We start from the raw sequence: 24,099 nt of genomic DNA on the forward strand, positions 1-24,099 counted from the left end.
TCTCTTTCATTTCTCTCATAGTGCATTGACAATCATGTGTCTGTTCAATGGTCATTGAGCCCTAGGTGCCGCACATTGTCCTACACATGTTCTACTGTTCTGCAGAAATGTCATATGAGGATAAGCCTGTATGAATGGCAGTAAATAAGGTCCCAGGACGTGGACAGTCTAGCACTGTGCAGTCAGGTTGCTACCATTTATTACAAGTGGAGGTCAGGAGAGACTATACACTGCTGCTGATCAAACCATCACATATGGATCTCCTCGCAGAGCTTGAAGCGGCTTTTACTTGTGGTCTGCCAGATTGTGGACTAGACTGTATTTGCATGTAAATGTCTTGCCAGGTTCACAGTTTCTGGCTGAGAACATCCCAGACAGCAAACACTCTATCCTTGAGAATACTGATGAAACAGAGATGTTATCTCTTGATAAGAAAGGCACATTTCTGTTTTCCTTTCAGGATTTTATGTAGGCATTCAGATATCTAAAATTTTTAGATACTGTATCTGTGCCCAATTAATCCGTTTAAGCAAAGTGTATCACAGTTAATCAAAATGATGCTAAAAAATTTAATCAATATTCAAAACTAGTATATTATTCTCAAACACATGCATAGAGTGATACGTCTCTAATAGTGATGCTCAATATAAGTAGCAAACTGTCTACATTTTGCTTAGTTTTTTGGCTGTTGTTTCTCTTCAGTGGTCAATTTCTGAAACCATTAAGGTTGTACAATACATGCTGCTGACAAAATAAAAAAATATTTTGCTTAGAAATACTATCTGCATCAATGCACTATTTAGAAAGATTTATTCAAAATTACTGCATGCAAGAGCTTTGTTACATATTTTTACAATGTTTTTGTGACACATTTATAGTAGAGATATCAGTCTTCAGTGTAATAAAACTGTAGGGTAATTTGTGGAGTTTCCCAAATTTTATTTTTGCTGCAGGCTTTAAGATAACACTTAAACTGAGGGAAGCAGACTGAGGTACTGTGTTACTGGAACTGCATACCTGGCCCGTGTGCTCTGTTTCATCCTTATTAATGAGGTACATCAAGAAGAACCTGTGAAGTAATAAATGGTAGATTATTCTTTAAAATCAGATAACATGTAACCCAGCTCGGTTATCTATCAACCATGTACTGTATGTTGTGAGAAAGCAATTACAGTTTAAACTTTTACAGTTTACAGTTCAAGCTGGTGATAAAAATAAATAAATAATACAATTGTATTATGATACAATTTGAAAACAAAATGGAAAAATCGCGTTTCTTACTTCCACCCTCAGGGCCATAAGAACGCAAAATAAAACACTGCAACATAAAACAAGATCTTTCTCTCATTAAAATAATGTCCTTAAATTACCTTAATGGGTTTAAAAAATATTTCCTCTTATTAAGGGACATATTTTTGAGGTTTTAAAAAAACTAACATTTCATGCATTGCATAAATAAATTCAGCCATCATTCCATCTATGAATGAGATACAGTAGATATATTTACAGCTATGTATGACAAACAAAAACATTCTAAAACATGGGCAGTGCCATATTTCAATCCACAACAGTTTACATTGTGACCAATACACATTTTTGGTATAAAGTATTAGTTTTTACACCAGGGTTCAGTCTTACTTTATAGTGAGTGCTCTAAATCCTGTGTAATAGAGTTATTAGTGAAGAGAGATTTGTACTCACAGGTAGTTGGCCAGGTTGTGCTCTTGTAAGGTATGTGTCTCAAAACCATGTGGCGTCGTGTCAAAATAATCATTGCCGATTCCACAGATGAAGCATTTGGTCTGAAAAGCAGTAGTAAAGTGCATTAAGACACATTCTGGAAGTGTTCTGCAGTAACACGTTTGGGTGAATGTGACTAAGATGCAGATGCAACTGCTTTTCAGAGCCACTGACAGCTCCTTTTCCAGGACAACTCTCAAGGTGCTATTAATTTTTATGCATGGATTCTTTGCTGTTGGGGCTAAATGCAGTCAAAAAATCTTAAGATGCTGGGAGGAGGCTGACAGTGTGCCCTTAGAACACACTTGGTTGCACCCATTTACAGAAATTCTTATGGGAAGACTTCTACTAGGTTGCATTTTGCCAGCGTAGAAAATGTTCTTGTGGTCAGATGCCAATATTCATCAAAACACGTTTAGCCTCCTTTTTCTGCATTTTTTGAGAGTATACAAAAAGGATTAAATTCCTGACAGCTGGTAATCACTAGCATCAATAGTAAATGACTATTTCAGATAACAGTCTGCACAAGAAACTAGGGCCCAAATATCAATCAAAACATTAATCCCCTGACCACTCGCAGGACCCAAGGTTAAAGTTTTCATTTTAGTTAGATGCAATAACCTCCTCACATGTGGGAGTGAGTGGCAGGTAGGTCAGAGCACTAAGACTTAGGGCCCTACCTGATGTTTTTTTTATTTCCTAATGTAATTTGGTAAGACTTCAAATCTATTTAAATAACTCTCACTAACTTCTTCTGTTTGCTTCTTAATAGTAATAATAGTGCTTCATAATGGTAATCGGAAAACAGATCAAATACAATTTTAATTTTAATATAACTATTTTATACATAGTGACTGCATCTGTACCTAAACATTAGATTTAAGTGTGCAGTACTAAATGATCTGGTATCCACACGCAAACATAATATTAAACGGAGCTAGAGGTTTAGAGCAATAAGTCTGAAGTTAATACACCTCTTACCTCCATGTCTTCTCTCACTTGCTCCTGTTGGTCTCTCAGTTCTCCAAAGGCATCAATAATCAAACCTTTATGAGAACAAACAGTTTGTCTGAGCAGTGTATTGGTATATGTCAACTTGCAGCACTCCAAAAACATTCACTCATACACTTGTTATAGTTGTTTCCAAGAAACAGAGAACCAATAAATTCCTTAATCTGTATTATGAAAATAAATACAGTACACTACACATAAATATATACAGACCTCATAATGTGCCAAGTACTGACATTTTCTTCTATTTAATGTTGCTACTATTATTAATATTATTATTGGATGATAGCACATGTCTCTTTGTATTCAGAATACTTTGCTGACTGACCTTTGGTTCATACTGTACATGTACCGTATATAGTGCTTCATTAGAATATTTTGGGCAAGAAGATTCACGATTGTCTTATCTACTTTTTACTGGCTCTTCCAGAGCATGTGATTCACAGTCCATGAATTAGAGCTATAAAGGACCCTTGACTTGTGCATAATGTGAGGTTTAAACGGTTTCAAGCTTTCACTCAGGATTCAGCACTGAGGTTGATGCTCAGCGAGAGTGACTTTGAGAGTGGAAGGGAATGTGGTTCTGACAGACTGCCTGGAGGCCTCCCTGCAGTGAAAAGACACGCTGTACCTTGAATAATGGCCAGCAAGATGACAATGACGAAGAAGAAAAAGGTGATGTCGAAGACTATACGGTACATCTCGTATGGGTCACCAGCGGGGTCCTCAATCTCATCACCGATGCCCCCTCCAGCTCTTACACCCACGTACATGTGGAACAAATAGCACTGCAAAACAAGAAAAGCCACACAAATAAGAGTGAGATTTTAAAAACAGACTAGGCGAAACAGCCATATACAGTACACAGTATTTTATTAAATACAGCTCTCAATTAACTCATTCAAGATGGTCCAGTTCTCTTATTCTCAAAACTATTTTGTTCCATTGAATAGATCCTCCTCAAACACACTGCATAAGGGAAGGCATTTGTCACATTTATTTAATTGCTCAAAGGGCTTTGCACTTTAAAAGCACATACTACATGGAATACTGGGTCACTAACACTGAGCCTAACACAGAAGCATTTACATGCATGTGACCATACAGATTGGCACTGCATAGCAAATCTAACAGAAGAGTAACTCACTGTCATCATGTCATCACACTTCATGTCAGGCTCATCCTCATCCTCACTCTTGTTGTAGAACTTGCGGAAGAAATTGAAGGCCACCACAGTGTACAGGTACACCACGACAGCTAGAAGGCCCACAGTCAACACGAGCTGCACAAGGACAGTGTAAACATCCGACAATACTGACAATTTGCACTGTCACACATTTTATTATGACCATTTTTATCCTCCCAGGTAAAAAGATCAAGACAAAGCATACATAAAGCTGTGTTTCTGAGTGTGTAGGAAATAGATGTGCTTTAGTTTCACATCACTTGTGGAGATAATGCAGTGTATTTAAAAAAAGTAAAAAAATAGTAGTAAAAATAATTGAAATTATTGCATTTCCTTGTGTTTCTACAACACCGAGCCTCAGTAATTAGTGCTTGTTGATGAATATACTAGCAGAATACTGGAACATATGGATTCAATGAATACTCTATGGGATGCTGGGATGTCAAGCTCATGTCCATATTAATTTGTTCAACATTTATCCTCCACCATGCAGAGTTAATTTCTTAATTAATAAGGGGGTGGACTGCACTTGCCTGTTTTCCATTGTGAGTTACAGAAGACAAGATGGTCCTAAGTGTCTTGAAACCCATTGCAATGTCCAGCAGATGAGCAGCAAAGAAGAAGTTGTTGTAATGGCCCAGAATAGACATGGTGGTGTACCAAGCAAGGTACAGGAAAGACTGGAAAAGAATAAATACTGTCACTATGCACGTGACTTTCTTACATTTTAATAGAAAAAACATAATATGCTAAACAAATTAAATTAAACACTAATACACCGGCAGCACGAACTACTGTACAGCAGTATACTCACATTGTCAGTGAATACAACTCCCAATTTCCAGATATGGTATTTTGTATCAATAGAGCTAAGCCTGGGGAAATAAACACATTAAAATACAGCTTACAATGATAGGCTGATCAATCTAGATTTCTCTTTTCATTTGTTCAAGAAGTCTGTTTGTATTAGGTACAGGTATTCGATTAACAGATTAGATTGTACTAACGGATTAATTGTGTGGCGTATTAACAAAGACATCCATTTAAAACAATTCAAAAACAGGAAAATCTCAAGCACAGTTGTGTCATTATAATACACTATTATCCCCATTAAAGTCTGGCCCTTACCAGGATACTAGTGTGGCTTCCTTCACCACAGCTTCCTCTGTGGGATTAAAGTCAAGTGCACTCTTGTCTAGACCCAGCAGTTCACCAATGCGCTCAGCACCATAGAGGTCTCCATACTTATTAATGACCTGCACAGAACACAGGTAAAATAAACCGCTGCATCTAAATAGCAATGCTAGTGGTAAAGTAAAAGAAACATAACTTCCCCAAAAACATTGATATTATTGTATTATTTAAGTAATATTAAAAATAAAAAATAAAATGCTGTAGAACTGTGAACACGTAAATACAAAAATAAATGAAAAATATATAGATCTAATAAAACAACATTATAAATTATAAACTAAAGTATAGTGAAAAAGGTCTTCAAGTGAGTTTTAAACTTGTCAGCATTTGCAGAATGTCTAATGGAATTTGTCAGCGAATTCCAAAGGCACGCACACAAGAAGACTTTATCACCTCTTGTGTAATGGTTTTCGACAGAGGAGACTGCAATCAGCAGATCAAGTTAAGAGTTGAACTATATCTATGCAATAACAAGAACTAAACCATTCCAACTTCACACATGATGGGAGAGCCTTGAAGTCTCTCTAAATTTCAGTTGAATCTAGCACACCGTATAGTACGGGATACAGACAGGAGATTTGTGCTGATACATGGAACTTTTATTTAGACTAAGCATCAAGTCTGATGCAATCACAGATTTTGATCATTTAAAGTGAGAAGGAGGAATCTTTTCACCAGCAATTTGTGGTGAACTTACTTCATGCAGATATCCAGAGTAAAATGCATGCAATTATAGTAAATATGACTTACTTTGCGTTTAACAAATTTGTCCCAGTAGTTATTGGGGAAGGACCTGCACAAAACCAGAACTCAGTCACATTTCAACAGTCTCCTACTTGTATTGGCAAGTGATACTGGCAGTTTTAAACGTGACCATGCAGCTGTTTTTAATGAGATGGATTAAATCTAATTATGTTAACCCATACATATTAATTAGCAAAATGCTAATAGGGTCTAACTTGTAAACATGCTTAGGTCTTGTGAGACCTGACACAGAGAGACATGAATGTCATTCACAAATCACAAATCAGAGCTGAAATGTACAGTACATGTATCATGTAACACAAAAATGTAAACTTGTTATTGTGAAAAATTATAGATTGAACACATTTTTTTTTAATTAACAAGGATGTAAAAGTCGGGCTCCCTTTGACTCACGGAGTGTTTATAACAAGGCGATCCCATTGTCCTTTGATGTCGTCGTCAGAAGGCTGCTCAGTTATATACAGGCCATCGAACTCGAGCTTCCTGGCAATTTCCTTTTCACGCTTGAACACGACCAGAGGCACCTTTGGAGGAAGGACATAAGACCCCTTAATTGATTCACTGCACTAAAGTGGAAAAATGGTGCAACACTGCAGAGACTGCAGTCTTGAAATTATGTACTTGATAGGGTTCAAAAAGTTCAATGACAATGTTTGATTATAGGGGTCGTAGGGGGTGTTAGGAGCCATGGTAGTTCAGATGGCAAGGGTGTCTAGCTCCTGACTGGAAGGTCCCTGGTTCAATCACAGGTAGGGATTCCTTCTAATTCCTTCCAGATAGCTCCCAGGTCCACTGCCTGCTTTCCAAATGAGTACCAGGGGTTAATCCTTGATGTGCTGAACACATCACCTCCACATCCAGTGTCGAATGGTCAAGAAAAATGGTGGCCCCTGCCCCCTATTCCCCATGGGCCTTGATGGCCTAGAAAGGGACCTACCTATAGGGGGTGTTGATGGTGTCCAGGACAAATTTTCCCTTGGCCTTTACCAAGCATGGCCTCCTAATAATCCCCATCTATGAATTGGCTTCATTACTCTGTTCCCCTCCCCACTGATAGCTGAAGCGTGGTGAGGCGCATTTTGGTTTCCATCATATCATCCAGTTGCTACATATTGATGGTTGTGGAGGGGAGTCCCCATTACCTGTAAAATGCTTTGAGTAGTGTCCAGAAATGCACTTCTAAAGTGTAAGGATTATGTAAAGATTACTGAATATCCCTTATAGTAAGATATTTGTTGCATGTTCCTCTATGCCTCATAAAACAATATCACAAATATTGTCTTGAAAACAAACAAACTAGATTCTAAGCAAGTATAACTTGTTTAAAAGAAGAAACCGGTATTTTCTTTAACCAGTTCAATGGCATTGTAGAAAAAAAGTTTTAACAATCTAATTTTGCTGTGTTAAAGGTTACAGACTCAAGTGATTTAAATTACTGTTAAAGCCAAAAGTTGTATACATATGATGAGCCTGTCTAATCTTTAGTGAATCTTAATGAAACATTACATTAAGGCTGATTTAGACCTAGACAGCTTTGGCATTCGAGAAGGCCAGTAAAGAAATTTAAACAGAATTACCTTCAGACAATAATATCCAATGACACAGAGCAAGGATATGATAGTATGAATGATAGCAAGGAACCGGAGTGTGGGTGCCATGTAGCCTGTACTCTCTTGCAACACGAAGTACACCACACCACCTTCATCATCTTCCTCATCATCACCATTCCAGAGATCAGAGTCCTCGTCAGATTCCTCTTCATCGTAGGGATCCTCTGTCACCTGAATAGAAGAAACAGTGTTCTCAGAACACACACTGTCACCAGGACAAGACAAAATATCAGCTTACTACAGTACATGTAGTAGTCACCAATACATTTCACAAAATCTTTATTTACCTTGTAGAAGAGTAGAATAAAGTTGATGGCAAAGGCTACAAACAGAGCCAGAAGACGAAGGTTGTAAAAGTTTCTGGCCAGGTAGTTCTGAAAAAATACAGTCAGTCGTCAATGCGATCAGTTTTTGATTAATTCTCGTTCTGTGCTTAAAATTAAAAATATGACCTTTCACCTTCTTTACACTACTTTTTGAATTTTCATTTAAAAAGGTTAGAACTGCTTTGTGTGGGGCATCCTGAGTAAGTGGAGCTCAATGACCATGGCTCAAGCTTCGGCCATGCCACTAGCTGACTGTGGCCAGAGCTGGCTGAGATTGGCACAGTGTGCCCCAGGCACTGCAGTGCTGTTGGTGAAAGACACACATCTCCCCCAGTTGGTGCCTTTCCTCCACTAAAAATAAATAGTGATTTAAAAAAACAATAAACACTTTGTATCTGGGATCACTGCATAGCTGACCCACATTTCCACTTTCAATAGCAGTCTAATCACTGGAATTCTCAGTCAAGATTTCCTAAATCAATATCTGCTAGCCAAGAGCCTAAAATACTTTTAAATCAAACCTGGTGGAGTTTTATTTGAGTGAATTTCAATTTCAATTATATGTTCTCTACCAGACGTCATAGAAGGACATGAAGGAATCAAAGTGAAGTATTAGTTTACCAGTATCTTAGTTTGATAGATTTCCAATCCAGCGCAGAAAGTGGCCATGAATGCCTCAGATTCTTCCTTCTTCTGGCCATGTCTTCTCCTCCTGACCTTTCGCTCCTCCTCCACCACAGGCTCTGGAGCCTCATCTTCCTTCACCTTGTCCTTCTTCTCCCCATCCTCTGTGCTATAAAGCCACAGGACAAGGTGGTGTAGGAAAAGGAATCAGAAATGCCAACCAACACGCAGGCTTACTCAGCTATCCAAAGGTCAAAGAGGTACATCGTCACTTTGATGAATTCAAAAGAAACGCTTTGTAATCAACTCATTTTCATTAGTAAAGTTGCCAAGATGTGGCCCAGCAGAAATAATAATACCAACACCAATGCCATTTTGGTATTCATGATGTTAATAAATGGAAAGTGTGACATTTTTATGTTTACATTTTATTTTTACTCAGTCATGTTCCTCATAATAATGACTAAAGGTGAAACTGCAATGTATAAACCATTGGCTGATCGCCAATTTTGTTTTTGATGTCTTTTCAAGTTATCACCGAATTTGATTAATTTACATAATTAAAATATTTCAATTTGTACTCACTTCAGACACTATTCCAGCTAAAACCGTAATGTTTTTACAGATTGCAGTACAGTATATTAGAATGCGTGTGGCACATTATACATTCATTAAATCATGTGTGCATTTTGACTTGAATATGGTAACAACTTCATAGAAAAGCAAGAATTTATCAGCTTTTCTAAAATAAAATTGTACCAATATGTATATAAATATATATTTTACAAATGTACAGATGTATAGAGAACTAATATTCATATCTTTGCAGATCCACTTTTATATCAGCAAAACAAGGCTACATGACTTTAGGTACTTAAATATGCAAAAACTCTACAGATCAGGTTTAATATATCTTGAGTATTACTTTGCTGCTTAATTCAGACATTTGACCACATTAGTACATTTTACTTCACACAATGTTCCTGGACAAACACTCACTCTGCCTTTTCTGGCTCTGCCTTTATATCTGTTTCTGTATCCTTGGTCATATCTCCTGCCTATGGAACAAAAATATCACACTGTAGGGTTACTGCACTCACACTTCTATAGTAAAAAGCTGTATTGCATATACTGTACAGGAATACGTAAGGGTTAATTACAAAATGAAAAGTAGAAAGTAGAAAAAACAGCTTTGACTGTTGACCTTATACAGTATATACAGTAAAACTGCATTTCATTTTTTTAATTTTGAAAGAAAAGACCAATGCTACCTAAAAACATTCATACGCTTGCAGAATATACTGAAGCATAAGAATACCTTTTTGAACTTCCTTGTTCTCTGCTGCTGTTTTAAAGGAAAGTCCTGGCTTTTACTAGGAAAAACTGCCTTATCTCGCTAGACAACAGGCCTGCTATGTGTACAAATCTCTTTTCAAAAGGCCAAATGGAAATTACCACAGTTGTAGAAAGACATTTTGAATATCTAATAGCAGTAGTAATAAGCAATATTAAGACATCTGTTTATTGTGTTCATTACCATTCGTCAATTTATAGCCTAACTTTTTCACAATTATAGTAGGGCCTGGCATAATATATGTGTATATCAATATTGCCAAAACAGTGCTGAGCTAAATAGGAATACTGCCATGCTTCTCCCATCCATCAATCTGTTAACAAAAACATGTTATCCTGGTGAGTGAGGAATACAGAAGCTTATTCCGGAAGCCTAGGGTGTAAAGAGGGACTAAGAACATATACAGATACTTGCCCTGGACAGAACACTAGTTGTACTGCAGGGATATAGAGAGGACAATTCAAAATAGGCAGCCAAACCTAGACATGGGTGGGAGTGAATAGGAGTCCGCTGAGTTTTTTTTTCCAATCAAGTAAAGATCTTAAAATAAATAAAAAGTTGGAAACAAACCTGAGCCAATTTCTTTTGACGGACGGCACCTGCAAGAGTGGAGGGGGCATCTGTCCCGATAATTTCTGATATGTCACCAAGGCCGGGCTCTGGACCATGTTTTCCTTCTTTCTTTGTCGTGATACCTATTAGCTCGGTCATCAAATCTGGTTCTCCCTTTTCACCTTTTGCTAACTGTACAAGGTCTGATGACGCTGTTGATTCACTCATTTCAGCCTTTTCTGCTTCCAGGACATCACCATGGATGCCGAACTGTGTTGGATCAGGCATATTTCCTAAGATATCTGTCACCTTCATGTTCTTTGCACCTTCAACCAAGCCACCACCAAACATTGATGACCACACAATCTGGATCAGTCCCCACACCAAAGTGTAAACAAAGCGGAAGAGTCCCACAAATATCATCCAGAAGAAAGAGAAGAACACTTTAATCATCTCCTTCATGCTCATCTTCTTGAATTTCTTGTACTGTTTCTTGAGGTTTCTGAAAGTAAGAAGCTGCATGAAATTAGCGAAATTCTTCTTCATAGAAACACAGGCAATGGCAAAGGCTGAGGAGGACTCCAGAGATACACTGTCTTCTTCTTCAGTTTCCAACTCCTCCAGGATATTGTGAGGTTCTTCTTCATCCTCATCTGACCTCTCTGTGACATCAGGCTCTGAGATCTGTGATGCCAGCTGCATCTCAAAGATGGTATCCTCACAGAAGTTCACAAAGAGCTCCATCTTCTCACTCTCCCCCCCTTCATTGACAACATCAAAGATGAACTGTCTCTTTGACTCCTTGACCTGTGGCTTCTCCCACTGAGTTCTGCTAGACTCACTGATCTCAAAGTAGACCCTTTCAATCCGCTTTGCACCCCCCATTATTTCAATGCGTCCTAAATAGGGTTCAAAGTAATTCAGCACACTCTCAGCCAATTCCAGGAAAGCCCCGAGTCGAGAGTCATGAGGCATGTGCTCTGATAAATTGGTCAAAAGCACAGCTACATTGAAGCCAATGTCCTTAGCAGGTTCATGGAAGCGCTCAACAAATTCCACATAGTTGAACATGTCATTTTCATCGGCTTCTGCACAGGACAGGAGAAACTCAATCTCCGATTGGGTGTACTGCTTCTGGCTCTCCATTGCTTTCTGGAACTCCTTTTTGGAAATGACACCCTTCCCATCAGGGTCATATTCTTTAAAGGCATCGGAGGATGTCAAGTCTTTCAGTTTGAGGAACATGTCAAAGAATTTAAGGATCATTTCCACATTGCCCGAGGACTCCACAAGGGTATCCACCATTTGCTTTCCAATTGTTCCATTTACAACATTACCTGTGTGGAAATAGTACAAATCATTATGTAACTGTGTAAATTATTGGTGTGAAATAGTAGAGCATACGTGCATTTCATGTCTGAAGTCCTAAAAAACACTAGGTTTTTTCATTATAGCTGATTTAGGGTTAAATGGATGAAAAATGATTTCAGATCTTGTTGCCTTCCCTAGTCCCCAGTTTTATGCTTGAGGTGGAGTACAGAAAGGTTTGTTACCTTCCAGAAGAGACAGCATCATGACTACCATGTCTTGCTGCAAGTCCAGCAGCTCCTTCAGTAGTTCAATCTGACTTGAATCCTGCAGAAACACAGCCCATGACAACTGAGGCTTCTATCCATTTTCATTCTTTTCATTACTTAACACAGTTTAATATGCTGAACTGGCATTTCAAAAGGTCAGAGCTTTTTCCAAAAGATAACCCAAGCTATGGAGCTCTCATCCATCTGCAGACTTTAATGTCATCTCATTTAGAAAGAAGCAGGTGGCTATAAACAACTTTATTTGAAGCCTCCAATGACTTCTCTCACAGTTAGTTATACATCTGAAACTAAACTTTTATCTCCCATGTCACGCCTGCTTTCAAATGACCAAATCCAGCCAACCAAGGAAACATTTCAATTATATTTAAAGATTTTTTTTAAAAAAAGAGAGATTTACTTATCAATTAAAAATTTAAATTAACCCAGAATTACTTCTAATTTGTCTTAACTTATGTCTTAACTATTGAGGTCTCCAGTGTTCATTTATATACTTTAAGAATATAAATTTAAAAATTGAATAGCCTTTTAGCCCAAATAAATATGCTGCTTATGAGAATCTCTCTTCATTCCAATCTATCTTCTGTTTTTCTTCTAATGCAATGATCCATAATATTCATAAACAGCTGGGAAGAAATCATAACATTTCACAATGACAACCTTGAAGAATTGTTTTGCAATATATTAAACTACTGTGATATGAAACAGGCATGTAGTGTTAAAAACTTCCTTGTGCTGAGAACTTTGGGCATCATTAAGTAAAACTTTTTTTTTAATTTGCAGAGATATAGGGAAAGCACTCCCATTACAAAATATGTTACATATGTTACACCATATTGTAAACAGGCATACAGTACTGTATGTTGAAATGTATTAGGACTTTCTGCATTGATACATTTTTAAAAATATTAAGTACCTGGGAGAGCTTCATCTGCATGTTTGCAAAAACATGAAGAAAGCCAACAACAGCATCCCAGAGCCTACTGTGTGCCAGACTCTGCTGGTTGCCAATACAGGGACCCTGGGGAAGAGACACATTGTCTGTAAGCACTCAGAGCCTCTGTATATTGAATACAATACACATATATACAGTACAGCGCATGTTCATACATGCATCTGTGCTTACCTTTATGCATTTAAAAACCACCTTTAATTTCTTATACAATGAACAAAACCCATTCCAAGCAAAACATTAGTAAGACTAAATTCAATGCACGACAGGGCTCAACAATGGATGAGGAAGGTGGTCAGAATTGTTTCTTATCAATCACAACTTGTATTTGTTGTTACATCACTATTTAATAGTGAATGTAAGCTGGGCGTAGACCACAATGAAACAGGTGATGATATACTGTATTACCGCAACAGTACTGCTGCTCAATATGGGAGGTACTGCAGTTTCAGCCATTTGGTGTCGGTGCTTAGCTGAGGAGCCAATGGTGAGAAGCTACCATTTGTGGGATTATGACTGAATGCCTCTATGTAAGAATTGCAGGGTGATAAGCCAGCAGTCATATCACCCTGCAACTCACAACTGGCAACCCACTGAAGCTAAGCAGGTGTGAGCCTGGTCAGTACCTGGATGGGAGACCTCCTGGGAAAAACTAAGGTTGCTGCTGGAAGAGGTGTTAATGGGGCCAGCGGGGGGCGCTCACCCTGCGGTCCATGTGGGTCCTAATGCCCCAGTATAGTGACGGGGACACTATACTGTAAAACAGGCGCCGTCCTTCGGATGAGACGTAAAACCGAGGTCCTGACTCTCTGTGGTCATTAAAAATCCCAGGGCGCTTCTCGAAAAGAGTAGGGGTGTAACCCCGGTGTCCTGGCCAAATTTCCAATTGGCCCTTACTGATCATGGCCTTCTAATAATCCCCCTCTATGAATTGGCTACATTACTCTGCTCTCCTCCCCACTGATAGCTGATGTGTGGTGAGCGTTCTGGCGCACTATGGCTGCCGTCGCATCATCCAGGTGGATGCTGCACATTGGTGGTGGTGGAGGGGAGTCCCCATTACCTGTAAAGCGCTTTGAGTGGAGTGTCCAGAAAAGCGCTATATAAGTGTAAGCAATTATTATTATTATTATTATTAATCCTCCCTGAAAGGAACCCTGGTGCGTTCTATTCTACATCAGAATATAGTTAACTCACTTCCAGAATGAGCAAAGGAAAAATAATGAGGGTCCTGTATACAATTACTATGCCATGTACAATTTACATTTTGGTAAAGTTCCAGATCAAAGTATGATACCAAAACAACATTATTCTCCAAGGCGATGAATGCTCTTGATCTGCACCCAAACATATTTTGTGAAAGACCACAGATATGCAAGAACCCTCTTAATTTAAGGATAACTTATTTTAACAATTTCTGAGATGTCCTTTAATCTTGTGGAAAAGTTTACTGCTGTTTTTTTTTGCAATTATGAAAATCTTTTAAGTACAGCTTGTGAGAATCAAAGTCCTGTAACAAAATCTTCTCTCTTTATTTAGAACTTGTGTGCCACTCTGTGGCTTACTGCTGAATTACGTTTTGTTACTTGAACAATATAACACAATATTTATCTACTTAACACTTTTGGTAAGGTTGATATAATACTGTATTATATATACAGTACATGCTGAACTGTATGATATATACTGAACATACAGTATATGACAACAACTGAGACACTATTAACACAAGAAAAAAGAGATGGTCACAGGAAAATAATATATCCCTTAAGCATTTACAAGGAACCATGAGAAATGAGAACTAATTAAAGCAACAAAAAGAGTCCTTACTTGGATGTATTCTGTGAGGGAGTTAAAAATTTGCTTTGCCACTGCTAATGCCTTGGAGAAGTTGCGCTGGCCTGGTTCATCCATGACCTCCTTTCCTGAGTAGTACCAGTAGAAATCGCTGATGGATTCCTATAAAGAGTAAGCCAGGACACGCTGAGTTCACATTAAAAGAAAGGCATATCAGCTGTTAAATTTGAAAGAAATGTTTTCCTGAATTAAACACCACCAGATACACATTATAAAAAAAGTTTGCTATTGGTGATTTTCAGGATCTAAAAAAACTCTCTCACTACCCCCCGAAAATAAAATACCAAGATATCCACCCAAAAAACATTTAACAAACAGCACAGTTTATATTATTTCATGCAAATATTCTGATATTGAAGGCTGATATTTAGAATCAATGTTACATTTCTTGCAATATTTGCTTTTCCTTTGGAGGAACTGTCCTGCTCTGGTTGTATTGCAGAAGGTGGTACAGAAGGACTGCTAGGTTGGCTAAGGCCCTGCTATACATTAAATACTGTACAACTTTTAAACAGTTTATTGCTGAAAATAATTTGTACAGTAGATTTTAGAACTTTATAGGGAAATAAAGTACATTTTCAAAGTACTGTATAATTTAGTGAAGAAGCCACTGCGACTCCGCTCTTAATCCTGCCAACTATCTAACCCACTCAGCTGTGACGTTACCTGCAGACGAAGCAGGTAGTCTACTGTGCTGATGATGATGTTGACTGTCGTGGTGTTTCCTGTCTGGGTACGTAGGAAGTTCTGGAAATCTGTTTGTTTCAAACACAGAATACAAAGGTAACAACCCTCAACACTCTTTAACTAAAGTCAAAAAAGGTAGCAGTTTTCATACCAGTCGTAACTGTTCTTTAAAAGTGAGTCACTCACCTTCAGAGCTGTTTAATTAAGGTAATGTGAAACATTTAAATGAAACTGTAGATAGCTTTCTTTTTTTCAATTAAACAGAAATTCTGTTTGGATTTCCCTGTTCTTAACAGATTCACATTAAACTAATTAGTGTTCTTATATTAAAAAAAACTGCTGAACAAGTAAAAAATATGTACTTAACAGAAAAATTGAACTCCTCGTCTCCTAGAATGAGTCAGAATGGGTAAGAAAAAACTAAATATGAAAGGCCTAGAAGGCTGATTTTTTTAAAAAGCAATATAAAACCATGCTGTCAGAGCAAAAGACTTGGTATGATACAATCAATAGATTTTATGGTTGCTTGGAACTAACAGTTGCATAAATATATTTTGTAGAGTTTTTTTAAGAAAGCTATTTTGCACATGTATTGGAAAATGCATTATAGGGTTATGGTGCATTATTGTTGTCTGGTATAAGTACATTTTAAATGAAAGAACCGTCCAGTAAATATGTCTGTTCTGAATGGCTTTCCTACTGAAGTTAACAGACTGTTGCAATTTCATTAAAAGGGACAATAAGGAAATGAGTCTCACTATTACCTGAAAAAAGAATGGCTTATTAATCACTCATGGCAGACAGTGTTTCTTGGACAAACCACCATGGGGAAAACTGAGAAACTGCATTAAATGGGCATTTAGTGACATTTCCAATATTTCATCTTACAACACTCAATACTGGAGCTAAAAAAAGATTTCAATGTACACTGATCCATGTTTTCTGTGTTTTTTGTATTAATTTATAACTCAATGTGAATTAATTTCCTCCTCCTTTCATCCCAGAGTTGCTTTCTGTTTCAAAGTCATACATACCATTGTTGTGACCTTCACAGAGCAGTTGCAAGAACCTAAATAGATCCTTTGTGAACTCATCATTTTGGAGAACTTTCTCACCTTTGAAAACAGGACATTCAAATCAAGAATGTTTACCAAAGAAGAGGCAACTGAATCTTTGAACAGCTCTCTCAGATCTTACTGGGCTCAGGCATTTCTCTTATACTATCAAAAAGTAAGCATCTCAATTACTGATTAGTGGTTTCACATTAAATTTAAACCTTTCAGGTAAAAGTGCTCTAAAAATTAAACTACTTCAAAACAGCAGAAATGTTACTATTAAGAAAAAAGGAAATCACATTATGCTATATCATTTTTGATGCAAAAAAGCCAAAATCATTCAAATTGAACTAGCAATATACATTTTTTGGTTAGTATTGTTAAATGACACAATTTCCACACACATGACAGGCACTAGTTTAGTACAAGATGAGTGAGTTAATGCTGTTTTTTTTCTATGCTTGTTTGCTGTTCAGCATGCACATTTCCTGCAAACCAAAGCAGCTGGTTAACATCCAAGACAGGGCCAAATCTAGCGTTAAAACTCTGCATTCAGAAGGGCAGCACAGAGAAAATGAGTAGATCTAAACCATGTATTTACCCTGCTCACGCACGTTGACTGCAACCGATGAGTAAAATGATAAGAAAAACAAACAAAAAAGCAGACGTAAGCAAAGGAGAAGACACATTGAATTAAATAGAAGTAGAAAAAACACACATTTATATGTACATGCATTTTAAAGTCCAGTTACTGTACACTCTGGCAGGTGAAAAACAGTACGGGGAGTTGCCATCACTTATGCCTTGATACATGAGGTGGAAATGAGTTGAAGTTACATACTGATAATACAGATATAATACAGTGATCAGAATTAACTGCTAAAAATCATTTGTGCTAATTTCCTTTCATTTGCATGGTTTTCTATGTATTTTAATGTAACTTTTATTTGAAATGATCTGTCATGGATTCTGCACAGACAGTATGAACATACACCCAAAGCTATTCTGAAATGCTGTATTTTGCAGAACCTAAGTGAGGTTTAAAGGAATAAAGGGTATATCTGTACTTTGATAAATGATATAAGTTAAAACTTCAGACTTTTTTCACATGTGAGGCACAGGCAAGCTTTCCGCTTTCATAAAAATAAAAGATTTTAAGCCTACAGTCTCTACAGACTGTAGTTCAAATATCAAATAGTATACTGTACATGACTGTTGATACTAGGGTCTACAACAGTCTCTACAAAACCTGTTTTGGAAGTTGTGTGTAATAACCTGCTATTAATAAGTCAAAGCTGCATCATATTTAGCATTAAATAACAATTGCTTGCTTTGCAACTACTAATATCAAACACGTCTTATTTAACTGATTAATTCGGAGAAACAAGATTGATGTAGTCTCTCTTTGTGTGCAGTATATACTGTAATGCCCCACTTCTCAAAAACAATTAAAGACAGCAAAACAAAAAAAAAAAACATTGAGGCAGTTTTACTTCTCACACACCTACAAAAAATATAATCAAAAACTACTGCTCCACGTTTCAGAGCATTTAAAAATCACAGTCAGTATCCTACAATTTTGAAAATGATTAACGTTTGAATATGTGCATTAGACATGACTATAGCAGAACGATCAGACAGACGTGTGCTTGTAATGTGTCCATTTGATGTTACTGTAGATTTTGACTTACGTGAACCCTCCTCAGTCACCATTCCAAGACCCTCAGCTTTATTTTGTCTTTCAAATGCATTCAAGTCCAGGACACTGTTGATGTTTAGAGAAACTATACTGTATTTATCATAGTTTTAAATTAAAAGATACAACACAGAGGTCCATTAATGGGGAAAATCCAAAGTGAAAACAGACCTTTAAAGCTCACAAACTTACCGTCAAGTAAGTCATTGTCATGAAACACATAAATGGATATTACACTACGTCAGTCATTATACTACTTAAGACAAAACCATTGAGGGGCCACTGTAATAAATTAAAGTCTAATGACAAAACAGGCCTTTGCAATTCACTGAACCAATGTTTTGAATTCAGTTCTTCCAACCAATTCAGTTTGAATTCAGAATACTTGATGTGTTCTCATCACATGTTTTCCAACCAACCTGCATGACTGCATGAGTCCTGACAAACTCTTGAAAAAGCCAGCATCCCTTTTTTCCTTCAGGTAGTCCAGCATTTTCTGCAAAAACATGTTTTTTCTTGTGTCACTAAAATCTAGATCACTTGAACAGGTTCCAAAGAGGCTAGATTTTTGGTATTATAGAGGAGCATAGGACAGGTTTCTAAAATCAAAGCACATGATTTTAAGAAGTACATGAACTTGTGAGGATCTAGATTATTGTAAATGGCCCATCTAAAATAATCTATAGTAGACGCTTGATTATATTTGTAAAAAGTAAAATGAATGTTTTGTTGTACCTGCTGGACAACAACATTGCCACCATTTAGAATGGCAATACCAAGCTTCAGTGTGTAAGTTACCATGGGTCCCAATTGACCTGTGGAGAAAAAAAAAGTATTACTCCATTTATGCACAATGTTCTAGTGCACATTTCCATCAGTGAGCAGGAGATCAGCTGCCAGTATCAAGAGTCACTTCTAACATTACCTTTGCTGGCACTTATCATCTGAAGTACCATCTCTGCAGCCCCACGGTCATGCAGTCTGGCCTGCTGGTACAGGGTCTTTTGTTTCTCCATTTCCTTTTCCTGAGAGGAGACACGAACAGGAAGGAGCTAATGAAGTTGCACTCAAATAGGACTTTGCCCTTAGTACAGAGCATGGCCTTAGTGTCTTAAATCATTAAGAACTCAATTTAAGAACTTTCGTATGAGACAACCATCCTCACTGAAAAACAGAGTAATTTAACTGAAGCTGTACGTATAAAGTACAAACACCCTGAATTTCATTAGTTTTGTCAAAAATATACATTGTATGTAATTTGGGTTCAGAAAATGTCTGGGATTACCAGCCTTTTCATAAAAAATAATAATACTCCACAAAATTTTAAAGTTAAATGAAAACAACTCTTTTCTATATTGTTATATGTAACAGTTCAGTAAGAAAGAACTGAGAATACTCTACCTTGCCAGACAACCGAAGAACACTCACCTCAAAGGTCTTATCTTTTCCTTCCTCTTCATCCTCTTCCTCCCCTTGGCAGCTCTGAGGAAAGAAGAAGACATTGTGTGTCAACTTGGCTCTTTTAAGACATACTGTGAGTAATAAGCTGTGAAAAGGCAGATACAATACAGAGTGGAAACAAAAATCAACATGTATTCACAAAGTAAGGGGAACGCCAACATTAGAAATCCTTTGCCAAGATTTTCTGTGCAATTAAAAGGGAACAACTTTGTAGTTTTCTAAAGAAAGAAAAAAGCAAATAACACCACACAAGTACCTTTGCCATCATGTCCGCATATGCAATATACAATGGATCTTCTTCCAGAGAACTAGTGGGAAACACAAACACGACCTTATTTAAATATGTATTCATCTCAATGAAGTATATATATACACATCAGTATTCAATAACTGAAAAGATAAATATTGATTGTCAGCAAACCAAATTAATTTCCTTCACTACCCCTTGATTTCAATGTACAGTAATTAGGACACGCAGCACTACAGGAGTCTGTTCCTCAACCTCTGGGCACATTTATCACATGACCATAACACAATATCCTGGAAAAAACAACATCTTCTTCATCTGAATTATGATAAAAGAAGGATAATACTAATTGATTCTTGGCTTTTGAATTGTATCAATTCAAGATTTCAGGTTCACACTTGAAAATTGGAAGTGTACTCTTACTGTTCACGTTCTTGTATGAAACTTTGATTTGCTTCTTGATTCAATTTTACTTTCAAATCTTATTTTCAAAATACCTTTACATTTCTGTATTTAATGCCAAGAAACTTGGCCATATATTTGTAATCTCCAGAACTGAGAATTTCTTGTCTGTCGGCAGATAATTTGTAAATTTGTCATTTGTAATTTGAAAACTTATCCTACACACTTTTATGATGCACAAGTGTTTCACAAAGTCAGTTAAAGGTGTGAAAGATTAAGATGAAGCAGCTCACTGCTCAGACTACAGATGAAACTCTTTAAACCTATGGTTTTCTAGGAGTCCAAGTGTCTTGCTGTACGCACCTCCTTTCTGTCAGGGCATTGTGGCTAAAGTGTAAGATGAGCTGGTGAAGGGGGTCAGGCTGCTTCTCTGCCTCCTCCTCTTCATCCTCTTCTGTCTTTTTCTGGGGTCTCTGCATGAACACCCACATTACTTAGCAGAATAACCCAGCTCTCCGATCCCAACACTACCAATCCCCGCATTGCAAAACTCATTCTCACCATGCAATCGGTATGTGCACGTTCTGTAGTGTCTTTCAAATGGTGCTCCCTATTAAAATGCATTTTATTGTTTTTTTCTCATTTTTAATAAAAGCACTAAATTGTTGCATATTGCTATATGTACATGATGATGTATTAGCACATAATAATCACAGGGATTACTGTATGCCAACAGGCTGTAAACAACGACCTTTCAAGGCCAATTTCTATTGTATTCTGTGAATATGATAACTTTACAATTAAGTTATGACTGTAAATAAAATGCACCTATTATTCAATTAAAACATAATTAAAAAAAATTAAACCATGTTCCTAAAATGTAGCATTTTAAAAAGCAGTGCATACTATGCTTAAGAATTGTGCTTAAGAAATGTGCCCATTTCGAAACACTTACTACAGCCATAAAACAACTAAAAGTAACTAAAAACATGAAGAGATTTTTCTAAATTAAAAGCATTAGTCCAACAATCTGGCATTCTGATATTTCATTATGTCACTTACCTTTACAGCAACTGGATACACCAAAATTTCAGCAGATATAGAATCAAGCATGCATGAAAAATGCATACCCATTACATTTAAAGGAAACATAATTTTCTAGAAATCTGATGAAATGCATTGAAAGTACTTCAACACCCATGGCTTTGAGGCAATTATTTAAATTTCTGGCTAGCATGCTTGCATCACACATACATACAGTACAAATAGAAATGCAGTTAGAAATAGTAAGGATGACAACAGTTATATAGCATGGGTTCATGACAACAATGTCTTAATACAAGCTGTTTAAGTTGGATACAAATACAAGTTGGAAAATATAAGTACATTTGGGGGAAATTATGATAGGCTGAAACGTTGTATTTCATTACAATTATTAAGGCCTGTCCCCTCTTTCAGAAAATATTTTTGAAGTATTTCTGGGGACTATTTTACCAGCTCCTGTAGAATTTTCTTTTCTTCTTGTGGATATCTTCCAACTGATTACAAGAAAACCATTCATTCTCTTTCTGTTCTACTGTATTATTGCTTCTACCCTCACAAATAAAAGTTGTGCATCATGTAGTTAACATTTGTCTCTGGGGTTGTTTGTGGGCTTAAACAATTTTAAACAGGATAAGGACAAAGAGGTTTTAATTAGAAAGGCAGTGAAGTAAGTAAATTTAGTGAACACGTTCTCACCTTTAGAAATACAGATTATGCACTGAGGAAAGTTACCTCTCTTATAAATTGTCATGAAAATATTTTTTTCCTTTCCCACAGTGTACAAAGTGTCACATTATTGAACAGTTCTTTATATTTAATAAAAAGTACAGTCTGATGATATTGTGGGATTTATTTAAGCATTTAAAAAATACTGTACACATGAATCCAGTCATAAAAAAAGAGTCAATAATGATATTAAAATTTAGGAAAGAAAAGAGACATCCTGTAACCTTTCTATCACAGGATGATTTATAAAGATGCTCCCACACTAAAGTACATATGGATGCATCATGTTTTTCAAAACAATTTGCACTGACATCAGCTAAAATGTCATGCAGCCCTTTGGGCCCTAATGTTCTATGTGAGTCACTACTTTTAATGGGCAAAAACTTAATTGAAGTGGGATAAAATGAGAGATCATTTTCAAGGTTATGCATTTCAATGGCTTGGCAGTAATTGTGCTTGCAAAGCATGCAGCCAGTCAAGCTGCAGCTCATAGCAAGGCACAGAGGCCAGCGCTTACACAGTACTTACTGCCAGGTCCTGCACTAGCTTCTCCTCAAAGGAGTACTCCTCTGTCTCTATCCAAAACCTCTGATAACCCTGGAGGAAGAGGTTAATAGAGCGATGCCTGGGGGGCGAGAGTGAGATTAGGGAGGATTAACATGAGGAAGGAAGGCAGACAGGATTGGAACAGGAGGACTGTGCTAAAGCAGTTAATGATTAGTGGGACAGTTGGTCATCTGACTGGTCACCTTACAGGGATAGTTCTCCTGTATCTAGTTTGTTAGCACTGTTCTGCACATGGAAGATTTAAGAGATACCAAATCAATGGTTATGTTTTAAGAAGTAGTAATAGAATATAAATGCGGTGCATTATATAAAGTGTGGCCTTTCCTTTTTTCAAGTACCACACTTTTAACATTTTTTTCAGTTTTTACTGTTTTACTTGTACTGTAAAGTGATACAACACTTGGCTGCTCCATCAGAGAGTTTTTAAATCCTCACAGACCAGAAAGCTGCCAGATGAATTCAAGAGCTTATTTAACAGTCTAGAAAGAGTGTTTGTGTTCATTTCCAGATCCAATGTAATTCTCCAACTCCTCGTTACAACTAAATTAATTCCAAAAGATTTTGGATTTTTTGGATTGAGAAACATCACAACACCTAGCTGTATTATGAGCAATGAACCACAAAAGTAAAGCAAGCCACATTAAAAGGTGTTGTATTTCTTACAATTAAAGAACAAGACGTTTGTGTTTCCTGTTGTTACAGATAATATAATGTACTGTAACTGTTAATACATTAACAAAAAATGTATTTTGAATCAAAACTAAACTCTAAAAAACTGATTATTTGCAGGCTGTTCCTAAAACGATGTTTTGAAAATCCTTGTGCAGTGCCAGTTTTGTGCATGATTTACTTGATAGATGTGCTATAATATTCCTCTAACCTCAGTTGTGAAGGATACAGTATATCTAGAATTAAAGTAGAAATAAATGTCTTCAACAATTTTGAGATACCAGGAGGAAATACATGCTATCAAGGCATCTGCAATTCTCCCTTGAGTTATGTCAATACTAAATTAGAAAATCACTCCTCTGAATTAAGGCTAGTGTGGATCTATCCCTTGTGAGTGAATGCCAGCTCTGCTTCCAACCTACTCAAAGTGCTGAAAGAGGTTTCTAATAGCATCAGCTGAACCTGTTGTCATCTTTCCCTGAAGGGAGACCAATCCGAATTCCAATGAGAAAAGGACGTGCATGAGAGTTACAAACCATGGCTGGGAAAGGAAGATTGCTTTTACACAAACGTGAGCTGTCTGAATCTTACGTTACCGTTAGCGTGTAGATCAGACTGTCATAGTCTGTGTTCTCATGCACTTTTTCCAGCCAAATTTGTTGGTAGGAGTTCAGGAAGTAATTGTTATTTTTGTGTCTGAAGAAAAGTATAATGTTGTCATTTAAGAAAGAACAAAAAAGAGACATGTCAAAAGTTATTACAGGAAATGATAATATCAT

General features: G+C 37.0%; 1 protein-coding gene across 8 annotated transcripts in view; it reads right to left on the bottom strand.

The window, feature by feature from the left end:
- The window catches only part of LOC148653428 (ryanodine receptor 3), a 170,380-nt gene that overhangs the window by 2,823 nt on the left and 143,458 nt on the right, over positions 1-24,099 (bottom strand). For 4 of the 8 annotated variants that reach the window (XM_088648412.1, XM_088648411.1, XM_088648409.1 and 1 more), the window contains 29 exons: positions 22,613-22,709; positions 20,678-20,787; positions 19,922-19,973; positions 19,633-19,686; positions 19,130-19,229; positions 18,940-19,019; positions 18,624-18,700; positions 18,200-18,273; positions 17,110-17,127; positions 16,488-16,568; positions 15,433-15,521; positions 14,740-14,868; positions 12,874-12,978; positions 11,916-11,997; positions 10,381-11,699; positions 9,456-9,514; positions 8,454-8,625; positions 7,794-7,880; positions 7,474-7,677; positions 6,290-6,420; positions 5,882-5,924; positions 5,066-5,193; positions 4,752-4,812; positions 4,471-4,617; positions 3,899-4,033; positions 3,383-3,539; positions 2,722-2,786; positions 1,702-1,802; positions 1,018-1,069 (listed from right to left, as the gene is read on the bottom strand). In XM_088648412.1, coding sequence (XP_088504538.1) covers positions 1,018-1,069; positions 1,702-1,802; positions 2,722-2,786; positions 3,383-3,539; positions 3,899-4,033; positions 4,471-4,617; positions 4,752-4,812; positions 5,066-5,193; positions 5,882-5,924; positions 6,290-6,420; positions 7,474-7,677; positions 7,794-7,880; positions 8,454-8,625; positions 9,456-9,514; positions 10,381-11,699; positions 11,916-11,997; positions 12,874-12,978; positions 14,740-14,868; positions 15,433-15,521; positions 16,488-16,568; positions 17,110-17,127; positions 18,200-18,273; positions 18,624-18,700; positions 18,940-19,019; positions 19,130-19,229; positions 19,633-19,686; positions 19,922-19,973; positions 20,678-20,787; positions 22,613-22,709 — 4,009 coding nt within the window. Of the gene's footprint in view, positions 1-1,017; positions 1,070-1,701; positions 1,803-2,721; positions 2,787-3,382; positions 3,540-3,898; positions 4,034-4,470; positions 4,618-4,751; positions 4,813-5,065; positions 5,194-5,881; positions 5,925-6,289; positions 6,421-7,473; positions 7,678-7,793; positions 7,881-8,453; positions 8,626-9,455; positions 9,515-10,380; positions 11,700-11,915; positions 11,998-12,873; positions 12,979-14,739; positions 14,869-15,432; positions 15,522-16,487; positions 16,569-17,109; positions 17,128-18,199; positions 18,274-18,623; positions 18,701-18,939; positions 19,020-19,129; positions 19,230-19,632; positions 19,687-19,921; positions 19,974-20,677; positions 20,788-22,612; positions 22,710-23,916; positions 24,017-24,099 lie in introns of all 8 variants that reach the window. The other 4 variants (XM_088648413.1, XM_088648410.1, XM_088648408.1 and 1 more) reach the window with 1 other exon arrangement.

This window comes from Lepisosteus platostomus, chromosome 10 (genome assembly GCF_059453375.1).
Source record: "Lepisosteus platostomus isolate fLepPlt1 chromosome 10, fLepPlt1.hap1, whole genome shotgun sequence".
In the NCBI taxonomy this organism is placed as follows: domain Eukaryota; kingdom Metazoa; phylum Chordata; class Actinopteri; order Semionotiformes; family Lepisosteidae; genus Lepisosteus; species Lepisosteus platostomus.